Source organism: Metopolophium dirhodum, chromosome 1 (genome assembly GCF_019925205.1).
Source record: "Metopolophium dirhodum isolate CAU chromosome 1, ASM1992520v1, whole genome shotgun sequence".
NCBI classification, from domain to species: domain Eukaryota; kingdom Metazoa; phylum Arthropoda; class Insecta; order Hemiptera; family Aphididae; genus Metopolophium; species Metopolophium dirhodum.
The window spans coordinates 123,561,867-123,587,237 of NC_083560.1; the positions used below are offsets into that span (position 1 = coordinate 123,561,867).

The window sequence follows — 25,371 nt, forward strand, 5'->3', positions numbered from 1 at the left end:
AACCTATTTATTATTATATTATATTATGATATTATCTGTTTGAAATATTGTTCTTCACAAAAATCGTATAAACGATTTATTTTAATTTTTGAATAAAAGGATTGTCCGAGACCTCGGTTTATAATTACTAATCATTCAAATAAACTTGCCATTGTGAATTGTTGAGAATTCTAAAAAAAATTGTTGGCTCACATCTCACAATCATAACCATTCTCCAAAACTTAATTACCGCTGAATTTGAATACTTTATAAGTCTCATATAGTTTTCTAGTAGAAAAATAACCACTTAAGCTGTTATTAATTATTCACATTTCGAATGTGTTAATACTTATTTCAATAAGAGTTATTATTGCAGACTTATTACCTATAATTGTGATTAAGTATATGTGAGCAAAATAACTTGTATTTTAAAAATTAACGTATTTTAAATACCCATTGCATTATTATGATAATTATTAATTGATAAGTATTGTTCATTTATTTTGATACTATACCAATAAAATTGTGACAATTTATAAAAATAAAGCTACATAATTTATTAATATGTTGAGTGTTCTATTTGGACATGTAAGACAAATCATTGTATTTGAAACATGATAAAAAGAGTTCGGTTACTATAATACACTTGATTGAAGTTTAGTGCAAAACATTTTTTTGTAGATTAAATATATTGCGCTATTATTAATAATTATTTAATCCGCGTTAATCAATGCACGGGAATTAAAATTTCTTACAAAAGCACAAATAATTTTAAAACCAATAGTGACCCCTCTCCATTCAGCTTAAAATATAAACAAATATTTGAAAATGTATGATTGGTTTTAACAATTTATCACGAAATACTTATCATTGTCTTAAACTTTCATTTATTGTTATAATAAAATGAGAATGAAAATTCAGTAAGTAGAAAGTTGTGTATGATTTTCTCAAACTGCTACAGAGACGGTCTGAATTCCGTAAAAACAATATTACTGAAACTAATGATAAGGAAATCAATAATTACACAATGGGTGTTTAAATAACAATAGAAGGAATTCCTTTGGTGACTGTTAGGGTAAGTATAATATACCAACCACAGGTAAAGTATATTAAGTTTGGCAAGGATAAATCGAGAGATGTTCGTTCAATATTGATTTTATGTCAAATTCTTAACATACAAGATTTTTAAATTTCGAAAGAAGAATAATGTATTATATTTTAAATATACTATAATATTACGTGTGGTTTTGAGTAAAAAATATTAATATCTATTTTAGTTCCGAAAAAACTGTTTAAAAAATATCATGAGTAAATAGTAAAGACAAGACTATTTTGACGCAAAAAATGGTTATTCCTAACACCATATTGGTTAGGTTAATATACTTTAACAACGACGTTTTCTAAAGAATAACAATATGGTGAATGGATCCTAATTTGACTCCGTTAACCAATCATAGCCCATAGGTTATGTTTTTTTTTCTATTTACATATTGTAATTTTTAACGAGAACAAGTACTATAAGTAGTAGGTAACATTTAATCGATGGTTTCCTCTAGGAGTTTCCAAAGAGTTTTATGTTTCAATATAAAATAAATATTTTACAAGTTTTTGAAATACTTTTAAAAATAGCAAATGAAAAATAATAATGTTTAATAAGTAAAGTTTAACTATTATGAAGAATTCATAAAGAACTAATCACAGAGGGTTAGATTTTTGTTTTATTAAAAAATGCACTAAAAGACAATAATATTGTAAATTCATTTTTACCAAATATAACTATATAGACAATAATTTGAATTTATGGTTTTTTTTTAAATTTAGATTTGCAAATTTGTGAAATTCTATATATAATTTAACTTGAAAATTTCTCTTGGAAAAAATTATAACCATAATAATTACTTTGAGTTACCAATATACCGACATACTAATAGCTTACTGACTTTGATTTTCAAATAACGGGTCGGACCAGGACTTTTGATTTTATTATCGTTATCATTCAAATTTAATGGAATCATTGAAGTCTTAGACGATAATGTCATTTTTATTATGTGCCCACGCAGTACTTGAGATATTTCGATGAAATTAAATATATATAAGCATAATTATATTTAAAATGTCTGACTTTATTCAGGAAATATTTTTTGTGAAAGGTTAAAAATATAAATGTAATTTAAACATCTAAAGGTTATATAATTTAACTATAAATAAGAATTTTTCAGTGAATTTTGGACAAACTTATACAAAAGTAAACTTTTGAATCGTAAACATTCAATATACAATGTAGAATTTAAATATCATCTTCTCAATAACGGGTATTTTACCACATACTATCAAAAATACACAATACACATTGTCCGGATTTCAGTATTTCACTGTATTACATTTCATGTTCAAATTTGAATTTTTAAGGAGAAAAAATTGAGTAACATTTTATTGTGTATTTTAGGATTTATTACGAACCAATGAATAATATTCAAAGGTGTATTTCTATTGAAATTCCAAAATGATATAGAATCCGTATGAGCTATAATATGAAACTGGAAAGTTCTATTATAGTAAGACTAACATAGAATAACATTTCGACAAAGCAGTGACATATAATATATTATGCAAGAAACGGGCATACAATTTACGATATACGTATATCACCATTTTTAATTATATATAGATACGTATAAAATATGTTATTACAAATACGCCATCATATATGTACTAATATGGCTATATATAATAGCAGTTAGAAAATGCTATTAAAACTGACATTATTTTTGTTTTCCGTTGAAAATTCATTTGAATAGGTACGTAAAGCTTTTTTATAGCTTTACCTTGATTTATTTTTTTTAAAAAAAGATTATCGTGCTGTCTGATACAAATGTCATTAGTCATATGGCATAGTATTTACAAAGTTATTATTTAATTAAAAAATCATTTTTTTAAAGCTTATATATAGTCTTTCAAGCGTTATAAACACTTCCTACGTACTTAAAAATACTTGTACAATTATACAATATTATTACAGTTATTTACATTTATCCATATAATACTTAACCCCTAAATCGTTAATAATTAAAATAAACTTTATAACGGCCATCATCGATTGGTTCAATTAAATTTCAAAAATTGAGTCGATTATTATATGACACGAGATTTGCTGAGTCCATCACTATAGTAGATGATATCTATTATTTGACTATAAACTTTATAATGGGTTAAACTTATGATTACATTTTCTGATACTGATTTCTCCAAAGGTATTCATTATTTTTAAGAGTTTTAACGTTTTATGATCGACTGCGACCCTCAATCGATCATATCTTAAGTCATAGGTAATACTGGAGCTTACTTTTGGCAAAGGTTCCCTCCCAATAACGGTATACACAAGCTTAATATTCTATTTATCACAAAATAACAAAAGCTGTACTATATGAAACACCAAGAAGCACAATGATAAACATAATATACGTCGAATTACGTTTTTTTTACAAATTAAAATGTCGCTAATCATTATTTTGGATTTAATTTTATATTATGGTTATAATAACATCAAATACTATAAATCTTAATCATATAATAGATAATCTTGTTTATATACAGCATTGTATATCTATGAATTTTTTTAAGTAAATCTATGGTAGAAATTGATTTTATTTTTGGCACCCAAAAAATTGTATTGGTTTATATTGTAATGATCTCATCAGAAATAAAGTAGGTACTAAAAATAATATCAAAAAAAAAAAGACCAATAAGTATTATTATATCGACAAATATTATGTAGGTACAACTCAATACATTGCTTATCTTATAGTTTCTCTAGTAAAAATCTAGTTGTCGTAATCCTCATTTCAAAAGTTGGTAAATTGGTAAATCAAACTATTTTGCTCGTGCAGACCTATATTATTATATTATTGACAACGTTCAGTAAATTGATATAAAAACTTATAAACGTTAAAATTCAACCCATCTTACTTGAACAAGTGGTTATAAAATTTCTATGACTAAAACACCTAACACTCAGTTCGGGTTTTTACCCAGACACTCAACGATTCTTCAAGTTCAAAGGCCACTGATAAAATTGCTTTTACGTTAGAAAATTAATAATTCTAGACAATTCTAGAATTTTATTGATATTGCACGCAAGAATTTGACAGCGTAAGAGAGAATAGTTTGTATTATAAATTAAAAAACCTTATTTGGTTCCTAAATAGTTTTTTAGAAGAGGTGACGGTATCTCACCTTAGTACGTAGTATTGAAGCAGGGGTCTTTGCGGTAGCGATTTAGTACCAGATATTTACAATATTTTCACAGTTGATATCCATTAAACAAATAATGAACTCTTAGCTAGCTCCACTGATGACACAGCCATACTAACGCAGATGAAGATATAAATTTAGCTGCGCACCATTTAAAATATCACGCAAATCTTATCGCAACCGGGTTCTAAACCTGTGTGATCAATGTCAAGGAATTAGGTATATTACATTTTCCAATATTGTATAATATATTTGTAGGCAATGTTAAAGAAATAACATTCCACAAGTGGCATTAGTTCTATATATTTTAATATTTATATGTGTTTTTTTTCATGCAAGGTTTTATCGTACAATTTGGTCTTGGGCAAGATCTTAGTAAAAAATATAAATCAAAACACTACCTATCCAGAGTAATATAATATGTATATTAGTCAAAAACTGACAAAACCTTCAAAATTATTGTTTCAGAATTAATTTTTAAATTTTTAGTAAATAACTTTTGATATAAAATTTAATAAAATATATTAAATAAATTGTTTAACTATTGTCTATTGTAGTATAAATATTAATAAGTGGATTAGTTCTGATAGTATGATAATGATATTTATGATACCACTAAATTATAATATTATAAATGCACTCTGAATATCATAAAGTTAAGTTTCTCTTTGAAATTGTTGTTGTACAGCTAGAGAGGAAAAACACAATAGTAAGATAATTGTCTCTATAAGATAAATAGCAATTTATAAGGTTGAAACAGTAGTTTAATTAATAGATATTGTTCAAATGGTATATTGTACCTACCTATAGATAATTTATAAGTTTCGAATATCACAAGCGTTGCAACTTATAGAAAAGTTATAAATTTAAGCTGTATAGCTATGTGGAACAGTTAAAATTAAAACTAAATCCCTAATAAAATAGAATAAGACGTCTTGAATATAAAATAAAAGCCATTTCAATAGTAGTTGGTACTTAGGTAGACAATAAAGGATATAATTTTTTTTGAATTACGGCTAACGAAAATATAACTTTCAACTGAGAACAAAATTTTAGCACCTCACCTGCTGTAACTACGTATACTGTGTACCATGCGTACCCAACCTTTTTTAAATTCCGGGCCACATTCAAAGTTTATATTTATACTGCGGACCATAATAATATAAATTATACTTCCAATGACCTTTTTTTTTGTTCATTCCGAAAATAACCTTGAAATGGATTGGTTAAAGCAACGCAAACACAAATGTTGCACTAATTTATTTCTATTAGTATTATTATTATTATTATTAAATTAATAATTATTATTAATAATTTTGTCATTCTAAAATTTTTTGAAAAAAATGTATTTTTAAATTTTTTATTTTCAAGTCCTCGTTGGAATACTTTTTTGGATTACGGGTTGAGCACGCCTGGTGTATACTGCTGTACATTTTATTTATATCAGTCAATTACTATCAATCAAAGTAACTAGGTAACTCTTAAATATTTAACTCTTTTTGATAACTTTTCGAACAATTAGTATATTTTGATTTATCAAAATACTATCCACAACTTTAATAATATGATATTATGATATATTACGTATGGTATTTAAATAATGTAACACGTCATAGATAATAAATATATAAAAATATTATATCTAAAAATAAATCGTCATCTTCTTGCATTGAATATAATATTTTCAAATTATTCGAGCGTAAGGTTAGGTTAGGTTGGGCTTTACTCATGAGTAAATACGCAATAGGTATAATTACTAATTAAAATTGTTTTATATTTTCATTTAGGTATTCTATATTTTGTGTCACGGTGTTTGAAAATTTTAGGACGTCATTCAGGATAATATTATTGAGATTTATGTAAAATTTACGGATACCTATACGTACGCATTAACCTGTATACGTATTTATCAAACAGCTCTGTACACCGCCAAAAATCCATTGTATGTTTTTTTATAATTTTAAACAAAAACGTTGATAAAAAAAAAAAAAAAAAAAACCGGCACAGTGATTCCAATGCTCGTCTCGTTTTTCTCGGCTGGCGGCCAGGATTAGTAGCGCTGTGGGAATTGCGTTTTTGCTGGGTCACTTGGGGTAGGATTATTATTGGGACAATTTGAAATCGATTAATCATCACGTTCTAAAACGATTTTGTGTGAAATTCAATGTGTTGTGGATTTTATTGTAAATTTAACCATTTGTTATAACATTTTGAACAACAAAATAAAAACTAAATGTCGCCACTCTTACACGCCGGGGGCGTACATTGCATTGGGGCTAGGTAAGTATTAGAATATTTCAATTGATCGGAAATATTTTTCAATGTTCGTATACTTTTAGGTAACTTACGAACACGTTGATGGTGTTTATTTAACGTGCTTGTTGACAATTAAAAAACATCTATCGCACTATATTAGGTTTCAAACGGTATATGTACCGATATATAAACAGTAGCTGCAGGTATAGGGTTTATTTTATACATTATCGTTATATAAATTAGTATAAAAACCGTAACAGGTACCCAGGTTCGAATATTGTGTTACATTAATTATTTACTTTTAATAATATTTCTGAAATTTAAACCCACCATACCGCCTAAAATACCACGAACTCTTGTCATTTCTTTATTCGGGGAATAGCGTGACTTAAAAACATTTATAACACTTCAACATATTTATTCTCCAACTTTTATTGTTGGTAGGTATACTTAGTATTATAAGTTCAAAACGTTTAGGTGGAAATTTTGACAACCAATATATTATATGTCTATATATCCAACACTTGACTGGCACAGCGAACTAATATGGTATTTCAGTGTGGTTGATTACATTAGGTGCGAAATATGTAATGAAAATATTTTCTTTTTCATACGAACGTCAGAATAATAAAATTTATAAGACTAAGCGTGTTTATTCTTCAATTTGTTATTAAAGCGTTCATATCGTTAAACTGTTGTAATATTTTGAGCATCGTCGTTAAGGTTTTTGGAATGAATATCGTTCATTGTTATTCGACACTTAAAAACCATAAACATTTTGTTTTAAACACTCGTAATGTTATTACAGCCACTGTTTTTATTTGTAACACAGCATTATTATAAATGTATTTAACTCCTAATATTTTAGTTAAGTAAAACGTAGGTAAAAACGTACTGTCCTTTATTTTTAACTTGTCAAAGTTACCAGTGAAATAGAATAAAATAACTTAACTGAGTTACAAAATAGTTAGTTCTTTTTCAATAAAAATAATTTACAATCTATAATATCCCTCTAGTAAGATAAGTAAATTAAACTAAATTTTTCAAAGTAGAAACACAATAACAAAAATATATTGTAAAAATAAAACTATATTTTAGTAGGTTAATCGAACGTATCCTGACTGATTCACTGACTTATAAAGGTTGAGTCTAAACAACGTTAGGTTGAGGCTTGACATTTTCATGGTACCTTTAACGGCACCACCATGTATTCGTGCACTAAGAAAATATTTTCAAAAATTCTCATTTTAAAGTGGTGCACAAGTATTTTGAGATTCAAGATGGCCGATGAACATTTTTAAGTTTTGAACACCATAACACTGAATATTATATAACGAACTGAACAAAGTTTGAATCACATAGAGTTGGCATTTATAACGGGCAACAAAGTGCACGGGATCAGCGAGTACATAGTATTGATGAATACTGTTATATTGTATAAAATGAAAAATTGTACCATAGGAAAGTTCATATTATGAATAAAAATTAACTTAACATGTATATACAAATAATTAACTGATTAGTAACTGCATATTATGGAACACAATTTGCCTTGCATTAAGTTATAGGAGTTAATTTTAAACAAAAAGTAACTCTTTATGTAACTTTGTTAAAATATGTAAGTTACTCTAACTTATTAACTCGTTAATGCCTGGGTAAAGTGCACGGACCAAGTTATATTGATAATACCCACTTTCACCAGTTTCACCGATAGGTTTTAGTCGCTTTATCGTTCGGTGACATCTATTATGAAAACTATCTGCATTTTCTTGCAAGAATTATTTAGGTTATACCGTTAAGGGAACTTTGAACTTTGAAATTATATATTATTATTACTCCGCAATATGAGCAGGTAACATAAATATTGTATTGAATTACAAATACTTTTGTTCCTGCGATGTGATTTAAAGTCAATGCATGTACATACATTGAAGCAAACATGCACTACAGTAAAGCTAGTAAACTGTAATTCCACATAAATGTATGATTATAATATTTTACGCACGACGTTTCCCGGTAAATGTAATATACTTTGGGTGGGTATTGTGTTCGTGTTCTAGTGATTAATTTTAATAAGTTATTACTTATTACCTTTTGTTTTTGATATTTGGTTGTATTAGTATAATATCATATTATTAAACCCGTTTTTGTTCCAAAAAATTACCGTTATAAACATTGTATATAGTCATAAGCTCAAAAATTACGGTAAAACGAAACAAATGGTATTCTGATATTTTACATTTATATGAAAACGATCGAATTCAGCGTTCTGTCAACAGATTACTTTTTGTGATACAATAATTTTACTCAATATACATAAATATTATAATATTATATATTTAAAATAAAACACCTGTTCAACGTTGAAGGTAGGTACCTATATATCATAAAACCGAATCCCCTAGTCTAAACCGGGAAAGTTCTCGAGTGCGTGTGTGTCTGTGTGCGTTTCACGCATTTAGGTGGCAAGGAAATATTAGGTGAACACGAACGAGCCATTAAAATAAATATTATAAAAAAAAAAAAGAATAATGGATTTTTTCGGTTAGATTTTTTTCCGTAGTTTCCGCCGTGCTAATAATAATATTATACCTACTATAGTGGTGTATATAGTAGGCTACTATTATGCACGAACAAAATATTATAATACAGTACAAGTGTTAATATATATGTATTTTTTTTTTTCAAAGTAAAACGCTCTTCATGTGAAGGTGTACTTGCACTTGTTATGTTTCACTGCAACTGCCGTGAGTTGGCAGTGCACGGCCAGCGCAGATGGTTCAAATAATATTATTATGCGCATATTATATTTAATAACGTTTATATATTATGCTTTACGACCGTTCGGGCTACGCACGAGGCGCCTACCTACCCTTAGCGACAAAAAGTCCTTTTTGATAATAGTATCAATAAAGCGAGTGGATGGGGCACTGGCGCGGAGGAAGAGGACGCCGTTGCGTTGTCAGAACTCGAGATATAGGTGTACTAAACGAGATTTCCCGTTGGTCTCCTTTTGTGTTTAACCAACCATTTTAAAAGGTAGATTTGAATTTAATTAATTACATCGTATACCGAACCCAAATCGTCTCGACTGTTGTCGGTACCTATATATTCGTATTCTTTAGAACATAATATATTACGTACCTACCAGCTATAACTCTTATTTTACCAATATTTTATAATAAATTGTTACCGACCATAAGATTTGCATAGATTATAGTGATAACACCTAATAATACCTTTTAACATGAAGCATATTGAACTAAAATACCTACCACAAGTACCTACCAAATATTTTAATATTTTATGTAATTTTTAAATGCATTTTAATTAAGTACATATATATTTAATATACTAATCAGTCATCTTCAAATAACAGAATTTGAAGAGTCCATCCAATGTCTAAATGTCAAAATAATAAACATACAATTATCAGGATTTACGTTTAAAACTTACTATCTTAAAATAATTATGTATTTGTTTTTTTTTTTTTTCGGTATTAATAATTGTATATACATATAGGTAGTAAGTGGCATTAGTTTACATTTAAAGTTGTATTTGATTACGGAATTCGTATACTGTAGAACTGTCCCATTTCAAATGTTATGGGTACCCAGACATTTTTAATTTATTTTAATTTTTACAATGATGTGTTTAGGAGTTAACATATATTTTTTGACGGTTGAAGATTTTATTGAAAAACCAACATGGTGTAAATTAAATCTAACTGATTTATAACTAGTACTCTATTGAAGTAAATACAATAAATAAGGGTTCAATAATAAATTAGGTCGTAGGTAGAGGTACCTAATATATTAGTGAAATAATCAATTTTACCATGAAATTGTTAGTTGCAGCTAGTAATTACTAATTTACTTGGTACCGTTCTAAAATATTACCATGGGTTATTATTGTCCACATGATTGATTTTAATACGTGGTTAATTACTCTAGAGTTTAGAATTTCAGTAATTAATCTGTATTAATTTATTTTTAATCAAATAGATAATTTAGTATATTTATAATTATATATATAAAATAAATCATAATATGATTCAAGCTAACAGCCTTTGAAGTATTATTCATAAAAAAATTGCTATTTGGTTAACAGCACTACAACAGCAGTGCCATGCATTTTATTGGCAAATTACTTGCTATCATAAAACACGAAATTTCAATTGGATTTAATGAATTAATATATATATCTAAAACACAAACTTTAACTCATTTATATTTAAATAAAGATGTGTTAAATTAATAATGTTTCAGAAAAATCAAAAAACACAGGTAATTTAACAAGTTATTGAGTAAATTAGTTGAACTTGTTCTTATTTGGTTTAGTTTACTAAGTTTACTTAGAAACTAGAAGAATAAAATCTTTTTCCATATTAACAAATAACAGCTAACCGTTAAGTTATAGAAAGTTGTTTTATTTTATTTTTTTATAAACTCTAAAAATAAAAAAATAAAATATTGACTCAATGAATTTAAATTCAGTATGTGTCATAATAATAATATATGATGACATGGCTTCCTTCAACTACCTATTTATTTACAACGGTATTTGATCCACAGTCAGACTCAAATAGTAGGTACTCACGAGTTCAATATAAAAGAATATGTTTAATACCTATTTATTCATTCATAATAATACATAAATAATATTATGTTTACATTGTATTTTACTAAAATAATATTGTCGTTACGCTGAAAAATAACTTAAAATGTATGATATTGCGTGATCCCATTACCTATTATACGTTTATGTCCTACTTAAATAGACTTCTAAAATATTTATTGCAGCCTCAGCTTTCAGAAAATCAAGCAATTATCATGTACCTAAAACAAATGTAAATTATTATTTGGTTTGGTGATAATAATAGATATCATTATAATATTACAAAAATATATGTATGTTTTACGTGGCCATATTATATATATCCGTAAAATATGGAAACACTTTCTGGTGCTTACAAAATGTATAACGGTTATGGTTTATATAAAAAAAAAACAAAAAACTTTAAAATGAATAATGAAGCAATAAAGAGCTACAAAAATGTATTGAAAATTGTGATAAAATATATATATTATGTTTATTTTGTTATTTTGTCTAGATGATTCAAATATTTTTTTAATCATTGTGACGGATGATATAATTGTTATTATGTACTTAATATACAACGTTGATGCATAGTGTGATTTTGAAACAAATCACAAGAGTTTCGGTATTAACTGAAATACATTTCACAAAAAACTAATTTAGTAATAACATTGACTTTTAAATGTAATTTCACTACACACACACACATAATATATAAGCACTTTTTACTTTCAATGCCTGGATATGTAATTATTATACACATTTTTCAAAAATCGAATTAATTTTACCATAATTATAGTGGTTTATGAATCAAGAATAAGTTAGTTTGAATAATTTCTGTACTTAACAAATATTTTTTTTTTTTTATATATTGAATTTCTAGCTCACGGTATTGAGTAAGAAGTAGGTATAATTATTGAATGTAATTTAAATACAAGAATACAAGATAATAATTCTTACGTACATGTTCTTTACTATGTCCAAATAAAAGAACAAAACCTTTGATAATTAAATGTATTTCCGTTGTGACTATAAATCTATAAATGAAACGAACCACACTATGATACAATACATGATACAATACCACACCGGCTTACAATGATTTATCACGTACAAATATATTTTTTTTATTAAAATAAACTAACCTAATACTGTTACTGTCTACCAAGTTGAGCGATGCTAGACGAGTGGCCAGTTCCCGGTCTACGGTTGTCTTGTCTAAATGTATTGTTGCGTTTGTTAAATATTTTATAATTATATTTTATATTTTAAATATTTATTAAACAAAGTTTGTTCCATTTATATGTAACATATTGCGCGAGGTAAGAATAATGTTATCTAGAGCTATCATAAATTACTGCTCATAATTACCTTTACCTTTGAATTTGATAATATGTCAATTAACACTAATAACAAAAAGTACATAATATTAAAATGAGTTATTCTGATCATAAGATAATTTGCTATGCTATGCGTTATTAAAACCGCGACAACACGTGTGAGTATGGCGTCTTAAATTTAAGGTCCTATATAACTGTTGTTCGAACGTAGTATATTAATGAAGAAGCCCTCGGAAGCTTATACAGTATGATTATGGTAAAAGCGTATAACTGCAGATTCAATAAGTACCTACCCAGTGAAGTAATTTATAATAATATTATTATTTTATTATTATAGGTACCTATTCAAATTTATGTTATGGCCACCGATTCCCGGCGCCCCCATGAGTACCCATTGATTATTACCCTACGGGGTTTCGATTTGTGATGTGCGCAATCTCCAATTTCGCTCGTTATATATTATAGGTACTTACGGCTTCATATTTTATACATTTTAATCCACGACGATTGCTCCTCTATAATGATAATAACATTTCGTAACAACTGGGGTGTGCGCTCGCGGTGGCAGCTGTGGCGTGTAGACAACTGCAGCTCATATAGTTTTTGTGGGCTTATGTGAGACGCATAAATTATGCACGGTTTTCGCGAACCCGACGGAAAAGTAATTCGTAGATATGATTTGCGAGCAGTTTTCCAGGCGGAAAACGTATTCCTTGGCCGCACGGAGTACCTATACCTACCTATACATTTTAACTGCGCATTTTATGCGTCTCGCCGTTAATTTAGTACTCTGCAAGAGCTGGAGCACGGTCATAGACCATGGTAGCTATCGGTGTAGACATTTGTATATTTTCTTCCATTCCACACACGTCGTTTAAATAATTTATTCAGACGTATCCACACGAGGTTACTATATTCAACGCCCCACCGCAGCGGAAAACGTCGGATTTCCCGCGACTCGAATTGCATTCGTTATTGTGGTGACTTAGGGTATTTGTTCACCACGACCACAAACACCGCTTGCCGAACGGTAAAATATAAGGCATTTTCTCTAGGCACGCCTATGTCGGCTACTTTGCGCGGTATTCGTTGTTACCACAGGTATTACACAAAACTCTGTAAATCTGTACATTTATTTATTTACATATATTTATTATTCTATCGGTCGTTTTATGGTTATTGGATTAAGCAATTTGACCATTTTAATGTCAATAATATATTAATTTAAAAAGTAATACAAGAAACGTAATTTTTATTTTTCTATATTACCTATAAGACCAACAACAATAAGTGATTTTATTTGAATTGAACCCCTATCATTTTATTATTTATAGTTACTTATAGTTAGTTATAGTTAGTTATAGTTAGTTATATAGCTGGTATACATTAGCTATAAAAAAAAAAAACTATACATTTTATAAATATTGATAGGTCACGCCTTCACTGGAGTGTATAATAAGGTATAATAAGTAGGGCAGTGAAGTTGTTGCATTTACATGTTTTTTGTAAATGCTTATATTTATTGCTGAGTGAGATTAAAATATGTTTCGTTAAACTCTTAATTTAAGCAAAAAAAAATTATATTGCAATAAATGCAATTTTGGCGACATTTTTAATTTTACTGCAGTTTTAACTATTTTTCATAATTTTTGTTTACATTTAAGATTATATAACTTAATATATAAAATAAAAGCAAGTAAAGGTAGCAGTGAAAAAACTTCTATATTTGTTGTAATACTTATTATTTTATTAATATTTCTATAGAGCGATTCGCATTAAGGTCGCTAAGAAAACTTAAAAAAATTAATTTGTTGTGTAATGCATTTATGTTAGTAATATTCATATTTAATTTTTATTATTATGATTTATTAATATGTTTGATTTTATTGATTATAATTAAATTTTTTCAATGCAATTTTTAAATTTATAAGTGCAATTTTTAATATATTTTAATGCAATAATGCAATCAATTTAGTGAGTTATTTAATGTAATAACTTAACTGCCCTAATGATAAGTAATAACTGTACGATAGTAGTTTATTTATTATAATCGCATATAATATCATTATCGCATATTAAAAGTTGTTATTTATTTTAATTGTTCAACAAGCACTTAAGTGATTTTTATTTTATAAATATTAAGTGGAAAAAGTTAAATAACTACTTAGGTATAAAGTACCATTAAATTTAATATGATAAAAATAAACCACTAACACAAAGCACAACAAGATACAATAAAGTTGTTCAACTAAACAACACAAAAAGTGTCACGAGTAGATGATTTTGTGTATTCTGAATATTTCTGAAAGCGATATGAATCATTCCAATTTTAAGTATATATTACGAGGTAGAGTTAAGTTTTACAAACAGTATCAATAAAAGTTAAAGTTTTGAAAATTTTAAGTCACAGTCATAATACGTTTTTAAATTACATCAAGTAGTACGGAAAATTATGCGCACTCATAAATATTTTATAGGAAATTTAGTATATTTTGTACTTGGGTGAAAATAATGAATGTTTCACAATTTCACCTCACTTGAGTATCACTAAAATAATTTATTTATTACACTCGTGTAACATTTGAAGCACATTTTACTAACCGAGTAAGAACTGATCTAAATACAAATACACTGATTAAAAACCAATAGGCAACGTTTCTTTGTTAAACAAATAATCGTTTACGGTACAACCAAGTACCAATATGTATGTGGTTAACAGTTACAATGACAACAATATAAAACATTTAATTAATTTAACAAATTGTATTAATTGCTTAAAAATAAATTATATATATTTATTATTTAAATTAATCATTTACCTAACTAACTATACATAATATATAATATAGATAAATCAAATGTATTAAACTCTCTAAACTAAGTAAAAAATGTATTGTAAATCTCATAAAAGATTCACAAATTAAAATAATTCAGCCATGTTTTATGTTATAATATTGCTTATGAGTTATGACTGTAAACTGCCCACTTAAACGTCCTAAGTGGGTAACAAAATAATTTTGTTTGGTAACTATAAATACATTTATGGTGCACATGTACAATGTACATTTATTTTTAGCTATCCACTAAGCGAAATATGAAATAACAAGGACGTCAATAAAATAAGATAGTAGCTACATTCGATTTTTCGACCGATGAAAATTTAGTTTAAACGAAGGGGAGTTGGCCATTGAATAATTGTCTAAAAAAGGTTTCATTCATAAATTATTAACGACTTTTATCGATGTGAGTGCATGTGACGTTATGGAATATGAATGCAATGCCAATGTGCGCACGATTATTATTTTACAAAATATTAAAACTAGAATATTATTTTCACATATCACGGTCGAACGAACACAAGGACCAAAAATGTATGATTCGCCATTGTTTGACTTGAAATATTTTTTCCACATTTATTTGACATAATGCATGATGTTGTTTTTGTCGATGTCGTCGTGATGGCTTGTAATAATATTATACAACATATAGATTTAGTAGTTAGACATAGTCGCGAATAGTGTTTGAGATTTAGGGGGGGGGGGGGGTATAGCTGAAATCCTATAATTTACAAATATCGTCTATGATTAAAAAAAATTAAGAAAAATTTAGTTAGCCCCTAAGGCCCCACTCCTTTATTTGCGTCTATGTAGTTAGGCGATGCTCGAAGATCTGCTAGGCGTTCAATATTATACTATTAAAAACTATATGACAATTTTTCACTCAAAATATGACTCTGAGTGGAGTTCGATAAAAAAAAAAGACTTGTGAGTAGGTACTATTGCAATATTTCAACAAAATAAAATTCTGTTAGTTTTCTAATCCGTTAAAATTCCATTTTGATAATGGACCTACTCGATAACTTCGTTAAGTACCTAAATATTACAGCAATGCACGCAGTGGTTGGTGTGATACAATACAATACCTAATTTAATACGATACCAACTCAATACCTATTTTAAAATTAGGTACCTATTTTATATTTTTCTAAAAAATCTTTATATTTAAAATTTCGAATTTTAACACTTGTTCGAAATGGATTAGCCAGTATGCCGTCGAAAAGGGTTACCGACCAGGAATAAAAACATTTTGGTATAATAAAATACTAGTTTACGATAATATGTTACGCAACATTTATCGTGGCCTTATCATTTTAGCCGGTCGCATACTCGCATCAGATGTTAAAGTATATTAATAAACATGAACTTTGTCGAGTTCGCTAGGAGTGCCTTACTTCCGGTTATTGGTTAAAAAATATAATAACTACACGACTGTAAGTCTGTATACACCAGATAGTACCGTATATATTGACGGGGACACATTCTTTCGCGTATAGCCTCTCTACATGGGTATACGTAATAGATTTATAATAACGTGTTGGTAGTATAAAGTGCGCTATTATATTTTACGAATTGTAAAGATATTGCTGTTTATAGTTTATTAGTTTTTTTTTTTTTTTTTATCTAAAATATTTATTTTCCGTTCCGTTTGATTTGCCCTTAAGACGATGCTACCCATGCATATTATGATGTTGTCTCTGTCTTACACACGTTCGACACAGCAATTTTTTGTTCATTAGTTTTGATATTAGAGTGATTAGACCTATTATAAAACTTTTAGGTAATAACATTACCTTAATCTGTGCTTAAAAGTTGGCTTTTATACGATATTTTAATTTTCAATCAAATTATGAGCATTTTTAATTTTTGAATATTTCACATACCCATATCTTGCTTGAAAATGAAAATTTCGAAAAATCAGCAACGCTTAAGCACATATAATTTTCTTACCTAAAATTTTATAATTTTATAATTTAAAAAAAAAATAATGAAACAAAATATTACATAAATGTAATAATATATTATAGCATTTTTTAAGCTTTATGAATAATCGTCTCCTATCATATTATGTGAATGCTATTTGGTGCACTGTGAATATCTACTGTTTGGAATATATTGTTATAGATTGGATAATGAATTTGGCTAAGATTGTTGAGCTTGTTGTGCGGCTCATATATATTTTGTATTTATTAAAATGATTAAAAATATTTAGGTTTCAATAGTCGATACATTGTATAGTAATAGTGATTTTGCTTAACATGCAAAGACGTTACCCTTTAATGAAACACAATTCAAACTAAACAATCGGACAAGTAAGTAGGTACTATATTATTTTAAAAACAAATAATTTATCAAAAAAAAATTATATATGCAAATGAGAAGGCAATAATAATAAAAATGATTGGTATAAGTTGATGACGTAAAAAGTTTAAAAATACTTTTTATTTAATATACATATAAAATATAATAAATATATATATTTACACAGCTTCATTTAAAATTGAAAAATTAATTATTAAATGTAATTAATCTTGTAAAATATGATAAGTATTTTAAAGTACTAAATTAACAAGTATCTTAAGTTTTATTCGCAGAATATTTTATATTGTATAAAAGTGTATGAAATACAATTTTAGTAAATATAATAATATTGTAGATTGATAGTCAAAAACACGTGTGTAGATATTTGATATGCTATATTTATTTTCTAACCAATCATTTTACAAAGATGTAACGGCTTTTTCAAAATTGAAATTGAAAACATGTGAGTAAATAATTTTCAACCATGATAACTTTGAACATAATATTTTTATTTAAAATGAAAAGTAATATTCATATACGGACGAATATTCCAAGCAAAATGTATTTTCTTGAAATACTAGTAAACATTTTTAAATTGAATTTCTTGAAATCTTCGTTAAGGTAAAATGTAAGACAGTTTTATTATTTTCACGAATTATGTAAATTATGCAGTTTAAATATTACTAACAAAATAAGTACATTCATAGGTACTTGCATATTATATAATATTAGGTTTAACGTTAAGTGTAGGTATAGAAGTAAAAAAAAACGTTATTTTAAAGAGGATGCTAAAATATAGTAAACTGGGAGAGTAAGTTGGCTACTAAATGCAATCACCGTGCATTTTCCACTTTTAAATATATTAATTAAAATAAAAATAAAATAAATATGCTAATTTTAATTGATCTTAAAATATGTTCTCTAATCTAGTTTTAAATTGTATTGTAAAAGCAAATAACAATCTAAAATTCAACGGGATAACATAATTAGCGAAATGGCTATAAATTGTTTTTTCCATATTTAAAGAATAACTTTTATTAGGCACAACTTTAAATAAAAATATTTTTTATCCAGGGCAAACACTTTTCACGTACAACTAATGTAACAAAGTCGCAAGGGTATATTACGTGGGTGTTTTAAATTTAAAAAGTATTATACCCGTGTGAATCGATTATTATTTTTTTGTGAGGGTACTATTACTTTTAAGAATTAAATATTATGACCAAATTCAAATTCGGTTTTATTCTTGAGTTTGGAATTTTCACGAAATGTTTAAATCTTCTCAGTGCTGTACTGAGTGCTTACTTAAAATTATAAAAGTTCATTGATAATATATACACTACATAGCAGATTCGATAGTGTTATCTCTCCGATAATTCATTATTATTTTGAAGGGTATAGGCAGATTTATGTAATTTTGATATATTTGTTTTTATTATTAAATCCATACCTACAAAATCTATTGAAAAACTTTAAGTGGTGGTCCACTGTTATAATATACTATCGTACCAATCTTATACTTATTTCGGAAAAGTTATTTTTGTTAAATTTTTCAAATATTTTATAATTTTACATGAGCATTATCTACGGTTCAAACATTCAAGTATTTCTAATTTATATAGGTTTACATCAAAGTATCATACACTTTAGTATCGTAACCTACAAAAGTGTGGAATAATACAATTTCTCTAACCGTATTAAAGGGGCCGTATAATAGGTCATAAATCGAAGGTGATTTGATTTGTAACTCAATAATTTTACTGGTAAACCGAATATTTTTTACGACAAGAAAATAAATTGTAAGAAAATAAAAAAATAAATTGTTATTTGGAACGCCAACGATCCATTCCTGGACAGAGACGAAATATAGGTAAGATTTCGAATCAATTATGATATAAAAGAATTATTAATTTAAAAGAATGCATTAATAAAATAGCTTTTAACAGTGTTGTCACTTGAGCAATGCCTACTATTTTATTAGAAGTTTCAAGTAGGTATATATTATATTGAATTGATGAATTAATCATTTGTGAAAATTATGGGAGTGAGGCTCGTAGCAGTCAGACCTATATTGCACTGGGTACGCTAAAGGCACCTGTTTGTAAAAGAAAAAATTTGCATTGCGCAAAATGTAAATGAGTTTCAATATTTAAAGAAATGTGCAAATGCTGAAAATCATTGGTGAAAAAATAAAGAAAATCAATAACGTTTTAATTTTATGTGGGTCTACTTTTGGCGTCAATACACTGCACAATAAAACTTTTTTTTTCATAAAAAACAAGTTCACAAGGGCACGTTGGGGGTATATTATACTGTATAGGACATATATATATATATTCTTTATGAACATTATCAATAGTAATAAAATGCAAACTTCGAAAAATGTATTCTACGGTGTCGTAAAACGTTACCTTTGCTACGCCTTTTCCGTGTACTTCTACAGGGGAGAGAAATATAATATTCGTAACGCTTATAAGAGTACCTACCCACTACCGCGTTTCGGGGAGGTGTCCGTTAAAGATAGACATTTGACGGTACCGCGGTAAAATCGTTTCTAAAACATTTACATACTTCTGGAACGGATTTTTGCATCCGTTCACAGCAGTAGGTTTTACTCGTCGATCGACTACTGTAATATTATTTCTAAACATATTATTATGTTAATTTGCAGCTATAATAATCCTCCAGACTTACTCGTCGGACCCGCAACCGGGACCGGACGATAATATTCTATCGAGCACTATAATATTATTATCTTATACGCGGTCACTAGTGCCCACGAACAGTGCCGATCGGCGGGGGAAGATGCATGGTAATAATATACAAATATACTATGTACGAGATTATAGTTTAATGTACAGAACGGGTCAAGTCGTTTTCCTCGGTATCCCTCATTTTAATAATGGAGAATCACTATAAGTTCCGCTATACAGTCTGCATGTACAACAATATTATACAAATACATTATTGAAAAGGCGAATAATATAGACTCGTGTTATAAACTACATTATATGATAATAACACTAAAATCTGGCCACCGACCACCGAGAATGTATAAACATTTAAAAAAAAAAATTGATTGATTTTTAGGCACGTTCTCTGTAGTTTTGTTCTCGTTCGATCTTAACATGACTGAGGGTGTTTCGTTTAAATATTTACGACCGAAAGTTTTTTATCTATTTAAAAGAGCTGATAGGACGGACGATCGGTCAATGAATGTTTCTAAATAAAAAAAATCTAGGAAGGAAACTAATGAGTAATGAAGTTCGCGAAGTTAGGATAACTTATCCTCGGTATTCTACGGTGATAAGGTGATTACTGATAACGATAATTTCAATGATTTTATACAATTTTTAATTATTGAGGAAGGCAGAAATCAAAAGGAGTATAAAAGTTAAGGAACCGATCACCAGAAATCTTGATCAGGTAATTAATAGGTATTTGTTTTTTTAAAATTATAAACAGTTGTATATTTTTATAATTATGATGTTTCTTAGATTTAAAAAAAATGGATTGAAGTCTTTAATTAGGTATTTATAAGATATCATATTATACAATGAGATTATCGGAGAACCGCGCCATAACGTTCTTGTACAACTGAATTATGACAAAATATCAAATAGACAGTGTGTTGTTTCGTTGTTTTATAAAATAACTTAAATATAAAAACTGACCTCTTTAAAGTCCCACCAATCACCATGGTCCATTTGGTATCAAAAATCGGTGTTCTCTCACTACTGATATCGACCATTTTTTTTGTATAAGAAATTATTGACAGGACCATTTAAAAATACTCTCTTTGACAAAAAACACCCTTTGCTCAGAATTCAAAAGCAATATTTTTACAAATTATATATTATACATTTAATCATTTTTAACTTATTCGTACTGTATAAAAATGAATCTACGTAGAGTTTCTATATCAAACATTGGAAATTGCATAATGCAAATAATATCACAAAAAATGGCCCCGAATAAAAACCATTTCAAGTTTCAATAATTTAGAACTAAAACGTTACATTTTTTATACTTGGCTAAACATGTAATACATAATAACATATTGTTATAACATTTAACATAACATTTTTGTGTGTAATGCTTTCCTGGTTTATAATTTGCCGTGTAAGATATTACCTATTTGTAAATTCCAATGTAATATTTTCCTGGTTTTTAAGATTCTGTGTAAAAGGTACATCCTAATACATTTTCCCGTGGATAATCACATTCCTGCGTACTACTATTCCCATATGCATACAATTTGGACCTTTGACACTGTGTAATTCGGCCAAATCTGGTGACTGTGGCCTTGAACACGGTATCCGAGATGCGTGGTTTACGTTATCAATTAGATATTTCATATCGATATTATAAATTATTTTGAAAAATGTCAAATAACAATATATTGTAATATTTAATTTGTAGAAAAATTTCGTAACAAAGAGGGATACACGTTGCCAACATTATATCGGATCACTAATACGATTTCAACTTTTAGGCTTTTAGAGTCCAATACTTCATACTACCCTAGGAATACAGTTGGTATCAGCCGATCAGCTGATCGAGTGTCACTTATATATTATTATTTCGTTATACAACGCTCTTGTAATTTGGTCCTAAGCAATAAACTATTTTTCCGTGTGCCCCCGGAGGAACTGGAGCGTGGCTGCAAAAGTTGTGTCACGGCGAGACACGGTGGAACAAGCTGACGACGACGACGACGACGACGACGACAACAATGCGCGGGTATGTACATTACAATAAATGATGTCGCACTTACCTCTGGACGGCCAGGGCGAGCGTGAGCCAGATGGACGCGGTGTGGAACAGCGTTGGTATGACCTCGTTCATGGCGTACCACGCGTAGCACGACTCGACAGGCGACAGCGGTTTGTAGTGGTTGCCAAGCGTGTACATGTAGAACAGCCACGGGGCCGGGAACAGTAGCGTGAACATGTCGGACAGGGCCATGGACATGAGCACCACGTTGGTGGGCGTTCGCATGTGCCGTTTGGACAGCACGACCACGATCAGAGTATTGGCCACGATGGTCACCAGCAACAGGAACGGCATGACGAACCCGTACATGGGCCGGGCGTACCGGACAGGCATCTCGGTGGTCACGTTCAGATAGCCACCGTCGTCGGTCTCGTTGCCGCCCTCCGCCGTTCCGTTGAAGTCGAACAGGCCCGTCAAGTACGTGGGCACCACGGCCGTATAGTTTTCCTCGTCCATCGGATCGTCCGTGCCCCCGCCGATGACTTATTTGACTGTTCTCCCGCTTCCGGTCCGCCGCGAACCACTTCCGACCGATACCTCGCCCGCTCCTCTACGACCGGATGGTCGTTATGGTTGTGGTGTATGTGGCGGTCGTCGTCGTCATCGCGGTATATACCGCGGTTCCGGTTATCGTGGCGGTAACCCAACGCCGTCGGTTGTGGAAGTGCTGGTGGCGAGTGTACAGGTGACGACGATGTCGAGTCCCGCAGCGGTGTTGGCGCGTCGGCGGCAGCGACGACGGCGTTCGACTTCGCGCGATCTCCTCCGAGGAGTGCGGGTCGACGAAAACCACGTCCGGCGTGTGGGTGCGCGGGTGGAGTCGCGAAAGTCGAGTTAGGGTCGGTTCATATGCGATTGATTCGGTCGGCTAGACCTGAAAAATAAAAAACGAGATCATATAAATAAACAATAATATTGTGATGTTATTGAGGGTGACCACGAACAGTAAATCACGTTTTCGCGTCCGTCCCGGTCTCGATGAGGTTTGTTTACTGCAGGGTCGGGTTATGCCGAAGTGGACGGCGGACGGAGGACTTTCCCAAATCGTTTTAATTTGTGTTAGGTACTACCTGTATAATTAGATCCCGTCAGTGCCGTTGTTACAAGTAGTTTTCACCACACGATATCGTACGAGAGCCGAACGCACAAAGTTAGTAGGTACACCTCAACGTTGTAAACCACAAATAGCCGATTTCTATAACCGTGTTTATGTGTTCCAAAGTTAGTCATACTGTAATTATTAGTATACAGTATTGTATAATCTATCAACTGCCGTTGTATATTGTATTCCAGATGTGGTCCAACGGGAAACCTTGTTTAAATGTAAGCTACTACGTATACGACCTACCTAATATAATGTTTTGTGTTAATGTATACAGTATACAAGTTTTAATCGATTTTTTACTACCTATGTTACTGTACTAACTTTACCAATTAACTCAACAATTTATATTTTTGCAGTGATACGACCTAAACCAGCTTTATCCTATAATACACGTATATTATTTTTCAATATTAACGATTTGTTAGTCTAAAATAATTATATACATTTTTTTTTCTCTATTATTATAAGTTATAACCTATATTTAACCTATATTTATTTTCGACTAGGTAGGTATCAGTTTTTTTTTTTCTTGACAACCAGACTATAGTATCATGTTTTATTGTAAGCGGTTCATTGCATATTTAGGTCATGTCACTATTTGAACTACCTATTGTAACATAAACCTGCAAGTACAATAATATACGTATATAGTAATTTGTATATCCCAACGAAAATACTTTTTTTTTTAACAAACACAATATTTTACCATAGTTTGAACAACTTTTATCCTATAAAATACTTCTTTGATAGTTATTAAATATGATTACAATCATTACATTTAGCATTAAATCCATTCGATTCATTCAATTGAAACATTACCTATACATAATACATTATATCTGTTAAATGCGTTTAACGAAACCAACCATAAACTTGATAAAAATCAATTTTAACTTTGCCCGACCTCGCAAAAAAGTCGTGTTTCACTTACATTCCTGTAGAGTACAATATTATAATAATATCAGGTAGGTACCCATACAGAATTATGCTTGGCGGTGCACATTGAATAATATTGTTTCCGGGGCAGTGCATCACATATTATACGCATTCAGTCGATGTTATAATATTATGGAACTGTAATTCCATGTACGATAATATATTACTATTAAATTCACATTATATATTGTTATTGTATAAGACGTCAGACGCCGTTGCGAAATTTATAAAATATAACGTGGACGTAAACATTATACGTATTGGTATTCAATTTCAGGCGATTAATGAGCCGCACGCGTTTTTTAAAATAAAATTGCTTTTTTTCATCGCGTGGGAATGGTAAGGCATAAAATCATGAATATGCTCATACTCAACCTTACCCTTTACCCCATACATCTCCTACAGTAAAAACAATAATTATTCATATTATGTACGTATGATTTTTTTTTTGTTTAGTACTAGTATCGCTCGCTCACTCCAGTATTGTCTTAGACATATTGAATTAGTTTATTTCGATTGAAGTATTAAACAAATTAAATATTTTTTTTTATTTAGGATCAAAATTTCAAATCTAAAAACGTATTTTAAAATAAGAAAATATGTTATCCCATAACAATTATTACATTTAATTGTTAGTGGAATGTGGCTCTAGAATCAAAAGGATTTTTGCAAAGTAAAATCATTTTTTTTTTGTCGAAAACTCATATTATGAGATTAATAGTGAATTATAAAACGATATTTTGTAATATAACAGGTAAGTAGATATCTTCGGGGATGGACTTGAAAACATAAACCAGATAGCTTCAACTATGGGGTTTAAAGAGTGATTATTGTTTTAATAATGTAGATAAGTAGGTACTATACATTCATTCAACAATACCTATGTGATATTGTAACAACGTTCAAGGTTATTCATTTTTAACAAAAGACATAATTGCATTGTTACGGAATAATTATACCTTTCATTTTACAGGCGTGATTTGTTTAGGTA

General features: G+C 29.2%; 1 protein-coding gene across 3 annotated transcripts in view; it reads right to left on the reverse strand.

Moving 5' to 3' along the window:
* The window catches only part of LOC132936747 (sex peptide receptor), a 222,892-nt gene that overhangs the window by 89,326 nt on the left and 108,195 nt on the right, over positions 1-25,371 (reverse strand). For all 3 annotated transcript variants that reach the window (XM_061003501.1, XM_061003502.1, XM_061003503.1), the window contains one exon: positions 22,341-23,213. In XM_061003501.1, coding sequence (XP_060859484.1) covers positions 22,341-22,795 — 455 coding nt within the window. In that variant the 5' untranslated portion in view covers positions 22,796-23,213. The remainder of the gene's footprint in view (positions 1-22,340; positions 23,214-25,371) is intronic.